At 43.0% G+C, this 6,145-nt stretch overlaps 1 protein-coding gene across 1 annotated transcript; it reads left to right on the top strand.

The window, feature by feature from the left end:
- The first annotated feature begins 1,756 nt into the window (after positions 1-1,756).
- LOC141077901 (uncharacterized) lies at positions 1,757-5,915 on the top strand. Its single transcript, XM_073564672.1, has 3 exons — positions 1,757-1,782; positions 1,826-1,872; positions 4,694-5,915. The coding sequence occupies exons 1-3, from the start codon at positions 1,757-1,759 to the stop codon at positions 5,710-5,712; spliced, it is 1,092 nt and encodes a 363-aa protein (XP_073420773.1). The 3' UTR covers positions 5,713-5,915.
- The last annotated feature ends 230 nt before the right edge of the window (positions 5,916-6,145 follow it).

Genomic DNA, 6,145 nt, shown 5'->3' with positions numbered 1-6,145 from the left:
GATATAGTGATTTTGAAGTCTAGCGACTTCAGGGCCTTTTTTCCTATCAGACGGTTGGGACATTTTTGGCAGGGTTTTTGCGGATTGCAGCCAGCATCTTTTCTGTCCTGTCCTATCTAGTTAGTTGGGCCCCATCGTTTGCTCAGCCTGTCTTCCTGTCTGTGTTTGTGTTTTCATCTGTTTTTCACCGACAATACATGTTGGGGGCTGTCTATTGCATTGGGGTCTGCTCTGGGGCAGTTTAGATTTCGCCTTTCTTTCTTTAGGCTTATTTAGCTCTCCGGCTGTGACGAGGGGTCTAGGAACACCGTAGGAACCCCCCACGGCTACTGTTAGTTGTGGTGAATAGGATCAGGGGTCTGCAATCCGATAGCTACCAACCTCTCCGGTTTTTCTGGACTTAGCTTGTATTTTTGTTTTCTCCTCCTCCGGTGACTCATTCATAACAAATATCTCCTGCAGTATTACTAATGCCGATTCCAGTGTCGGTAATGAGATGAGAATTAGCGTTATGGAAGATGAGTCTATGAGGAACGTGTTCAGCTGCCGACTCCGAGGAGGAAACTGCTTGTTGTCTGTGGCCTAAATATATAGGTTTTATTAGTAGATGTCAGGGAAGAAAACTAAACCCTGTAAAATAATAAATCTCCTCATATGTTTCCCTTATTATCTCCAGTAATTGTATTATTACACAGGATTCTTATGATGTTACATCAGCTCATCTTCTTCTCATTCAGGTCTCTACAATATCGGATCCTCTCAGTGAAGATCTTCTACAAAAGAGAAATTTCATGTTTTACCCATCAAGGATGGATATGGACAGAGACAAGATGGCGGAGAGGATATTACACCTCACCCTAGAGATCCTCTTCCGTCTCACTGGAGAGGTGAGAGATTCTGATGACGTCACATTACATCATTCTTATCTATGGGAATAACAGATGGACAGAACTGGAGAGGTGAGGACTCTGGAAATGTCTGTAGTGAGATTTATTAATGTGTCTCTCCATTACCAGGATTACACAGTGGTGAAGAAGACCTCTTGTGATCGCTGTCAGGACCCTGTGTCTGAGGGATGGGGAAGACCCCTGAGCCCAATCACGGGGCCTCCACCTCACCCCCTGATCCATGAGGACATCAATGAGCAGAAGATCCTAGAACTCATCTACAGGATGATAGAGCTGCTGACTGGAGAGGTGACACTGCTGGGAATGCTGGGACATTATACAGTAACACTATGAAGGGATCGGGGGATGACGGTATCATTGTATGTGTCAGGTTCCTATAAGGTGTCAGGATGTCGCTGTCTATTTCTCCATGGAGGAGTGGGAGTATTTAGAAGGACACAGAGATCTGTACAAGAACGTCATAATGGAGGTTCCCCAGCCCCTCACATCTCCAGGTAGTAGACAGGACTAAATACACACGGCCTATAATTATATGTATACAGAGAATGAATTCAGTCCCTGTATGTGTTTCCTCCAGATCTATCCAGTAAGAGGACAACACCAGAGAGATGTCCCCATCCTCTTCTTCCACAGGACTGTAAACAAGAAGATACCAGTGCTCCTCAGGATCATCAGGTAGATGTAGAGAAGGTGTCAGGAGATCTCCCCTATGATGTGTAGACGGCTGTGAAGGTCTTGTGCTCAGTCTTGTTTTATCCACCAGTATTATATGTTTTATACTTGTGTAATGAGAACGATGGAGATGGCAGGATTAGAGCTGATCATAGATGGGACTTCTCCATCTGTCTATGACTTTTACAATATTTGTTTCAGGGTGAAGATCTGACCCATATTAATACTACAGAGACATATGTGAGAGATGATGAGCGGTGTAAAGAGGAGATTCCCACATATGACTACCCAGGTGAGTAGTAACCACTGAATGCAGAGAAGTCACAGATTCCTCTCAGTCACCGGCTGTGGCTGCTTTATCGGTGGTGTAGTCCGGCCGTATTACCATGATCACCATTTTGCCTCTAGACCACAACATTCTCCTCCACCCAAAACTGTTCACATGACTTTGGGCATTGAAAGCCCTTTTCTATCGAACTTACAACCTGGAGGATCCACCTACTCCCTGGGATTAGGAGACGCTGACCGTTACCTGCCCAGATCTGTAAACTATAAAGCCAAATGACAGCGTACGTAGAATGTGCTGGCTAGTTAGAAAATCACTTGATGAAAAATATTATACTGGGCCTGTAAGAGAAAGCGGAGGGTAATGATGCTGTTGGCTTCCTAGAATCCTGAGATCTCATTTCAGGGCTGAAATCTCATATCCTGAGATCTTGATACCGAGATCTCCATCTGCGTATGCGCCGCTCCCCAGCAGCCATGTTCACGGAGTCCACCGCACTGGAGGAAACCACGGACATGCGAGGGGCTCTGGCCTATCACGAAAAGTCGGCATAGTCCCCCCCGCAGCAGCAGACACTTCATGCAGCAGCAGCGGTGGACACCCCGAGCTGCGGCAGCAGCAGCGGAGGCGGCCACCTTGGGCAGCAGCGGGCACCCCGGGCAGCAGTGCCAGGCACCCCAGCCGCTGCAAACACTCGCAGCTGCGCACTGCACATCGGACACCCCCTCATCCCACCCTGCGGTCTGCAGCATCACCCCACTCCTGCCTCCTCCAGCAGCGACCCTGGGACCCGCTTCACCACAGAAATAAGACGCATGGATTATAAGAAGCACCACCGTGTTATTAAAAAAAAATTCCTATTTTTCTCCTCAAAATTTGGGGTGCGTCTTATAATTCTGAGCGTCTTATTATCCAAAAAATACGGTAACATTTTTTTTTTCTAGTTCTTTTTGTACAGGTTCATTTTGTATGGTAGTCTGATGATGGTGGGATCGGCCTGCCTCACTTATGTGAGTCTGCAACTACCTGGTAGCCTTTAAAATAAGGTCTCCATTACCTCTGCCAAATGCCTGAGATCTAAATTTAAGACACATCAGCTCTGCACTATTATAAAAAGTTCTCTATGAATATCTAATATTTCTTCTTGAAACTCATCTGATGGAAAATATTGGCCCTTACGATAGTTTAGATTGCCAAGAGCCACCGAGCCCCATACTCTAATTACCCAGAGAGTTTTCACCAGGATAATAGGAAACAAAAAGACCTTACAAATTATTTCCCAATGTCTCTTCAATCCAACAATCCCCTGTATATGGTTGTACACTACTTTCTGGGCACATGGTAGGGCTAAGAAAGGAAGGAGCGCCATTTAGCTATTTGTACACAGATCTTGATGGAATAGTTTGCAGACACGATGTATTGGGAGCACTGTTAGTGATCACCTGGCAGATCAGAAGATGGCCACCATGAGAAGGCTTGGCTCTATCTACTCTATTTTCCAGATCCCAGTGATTGCCTTGCTCATCATCCCTTAACCCCTCTTCATGGATCTGGACTTACACAGAGACCCCTAGGCTTGGGCCATGGTGTTACCTGCTATTCTGTGGGGTGAGATGGCAAGAAGAATAGTCAGGTAGTTGGTCATAACCAGGAGGGCAGAGAAAGTACAAAATCAGAAGACACAAGTGTAGTCAGTAAGCGGGCTGGGATTACACCAGGAAACAAATACACCAGCTGAGCACAGAGGACTGAACCAGAGGAGAACAAGGCTGTATCTGGCAAATTCCGGAAATGTGCTTAAAGCTTTAGTAGGGTTTGGTGCTTTCTAATTGGCTTAAGCAGGTAGCAGATTGCTACCAGATTGCTGGACAGCACACAAACCCATACTGCCAGGCTGGATGAAACTACTGGTCTCAGGCACCCTAATCTTAGTGGCTGGACAGAGCCAGCGCCACCCAGAGCTTCTGGTTTCGACGTCTCTTCTATTACCAGCAACGCCTGCACAATAAATAAGGCGCTGCTTGGTGATGGAATCAAACATCACAGGAGCAGATTCCAGGGGAGAGGGGACACACCATCTGCAGATGCCCTTATATAACACAATTACAGGAAACTAAAGTAGTAGAAATCCCCATAAAGTGGCTCCATTATGGAAATTATAACCCTCAGTGAATTATTCTATGGGAGTAGTGACACTTTACGGAAATTAGCTCGCACTGGATGTTGCAACATGAAAATTGCACATTTGCCATTTTATTATCCAACACATAATGCCCAGATTGTGCTCCAGGAAACACACACCGTAAATTCTGTGGGTTCTTCTCACTATAGTAATGCCAAATATATGGATGCTAAATATGGTTTGGGCGCACTACAAGGCTCAGAAGAGAGTGGATATTTGACTTTGGGAGAGCGGATATTGCTGGATTGGTTTATGGAAGCCATGTTGCTTTTCAAGAGCTTTTGAGCCACAAATATTGTGGAAACCTTTTGGTTTTCCTCTGACAGATGATGGACCTTAGTGGTGTCTTGTGTTTCCGTGAGATGAGTAGAAGTTTTATTGGTATAATTTTTGCCTATATAACATTGTTTGTTGGCTTTTTATTCCATGTTTGGGAAGCAGAATGAACAAACCATTGAACACCATGATGCACTGGTTCATGCTATGAGGCTTTCCATTAGACTGTGAACGGTCATTGTCTTGGATAATATTTCAATATTTTTAAAAAGCTTGTATTTTTTATGGACAGCTTAAGTAGAAATGTCCAAAAGTATAAAATTTGAAGATATTGTATTCAAAATTATTATTTGGTTTTATTTTTAGCAGATGATTGCACCAGGAGATTAGAGGGAACGCTCACATCTTCAATTTTTAAATCTGATGATCTTGAGATCCTACAAGATACAACTGAAGTGACTGCCATTACTCCAGATATACCATCATCCCTTCATAGCAAAGATCTGTCATCTGATCCTGTGAAACAGGTCCCATGTTTTAGTTCATTACCAACTACTAAGGAAAATCAAAGTCACAATATAAGCATTAAAAAATTAATTGATTTTAAAGGAAAGGAGCCATTTTCAGATTCAGAATATGGAAATAGTTTTCTTGAAAAGACTTTTCGTAAACATGAAAAAATTCACATAACAGAGAATAGATTTTCTTGTTCAGAATGTGGGAAATGTTTTACTCAGAATTCACATCTTGCTACACATGAGAGAATTCACACAGCAGAGAAGCCATATTCATGTTCAGAATGTGGGAAATGTTTTATCCAGAAGTCACATTTGATTAAGCACCATAGAACTCACACAGGGGAGAAGCCTTTTTGCTGTTCAGAATGTGGGAAATGTTTTATCCAGAAATCAGATTTGGTTAATCACCATAGAACTCACACAGGGGAGAAGCCTTTTTGCTGTTCAGAATGTGGGAAATGTTTTACAAAGAAATCAGATTTGGTTAAGCATCAAAGAACTCACACAGGGGAGAAGCCTTTTTCCTGTTCAGAATGTGGGAAATGTTTTACAAAGAAATCAGATTTCGTTAATCACCAGAGAAGTCACAAAGGGGAGAAGCCTTTTTCCTGTTCAGATTGTGGGAAATGTTTTAACCGGAAATCAGATTTGGTTAGGCACCAAATAACTCATACAAGGGGGAAACCTTTTTCCTGTTCAGAATGTGGGAAATGTTTTAACTGTAAATCATATTTGTTTAAGCACCAAAGAACTCACATGGGGGAGAAGCCTTTTTCCTGTTCAGAATGTGGGAAATGTTTTGTGAAGAAATCTTCTCTTCTTAGTCACCAAAAAACTCACACAGGGGAGAAACCTTTTTCATGTTCTTAATGTGGGAAATGTTTTCTACCGAAATCAACTCTTAATAAACATCAGTGAAGTCATATGGGGAGAAGCTTTTTTCATGTTCAAAATGTTGGAAATATTTTAACTCAAAATTGTATGTTCTTACAGGTGTTGACCACTACTAGGACAACCCCTTGTCATTTCTCATGTTTGGCCATGTTAAAATAAAAACACTCATTGTACGAGAATGATCAGTAGTAAATATATTGAACAGCCATGTCGGGCTGAGCTGCCATCTTAGAAAAACTTTCGCTAACTAACTTTGCAGCTAATGAGATGACCTTATGGGAGCTCTAGCCAGAATGGAGACATAAAATGACATCAGAGCCATTAGCAGGTATGGTTGGCATACACAATGGTTAATAGGAGGAGCTGCAGGGCATTGTGAGAGTAAGTAATGGTGTCACATGGTAGTAAG

Source organism: Dendrobates tinctorius, unplaced genomic scaffold (assembly GCF_039654945.1).
Source record: "Dendrobates tinctorius isolate UK_male_01 unplaced genomic scaffold, ASM3965494v1 ptg000470l, whole genome shotgun sequence".
In the NCBI taxonomy this organism is placed as follows: domain Eukaryota; kingdom Metazoa; phylum Chordata; class Amphibia; order Anura; family Dendrobatidae; genus Dendrobates; species Dendrobates tinctorius.
This window is presented reverse-complemented; position numbering and strand designations above follow the sequence as displayed.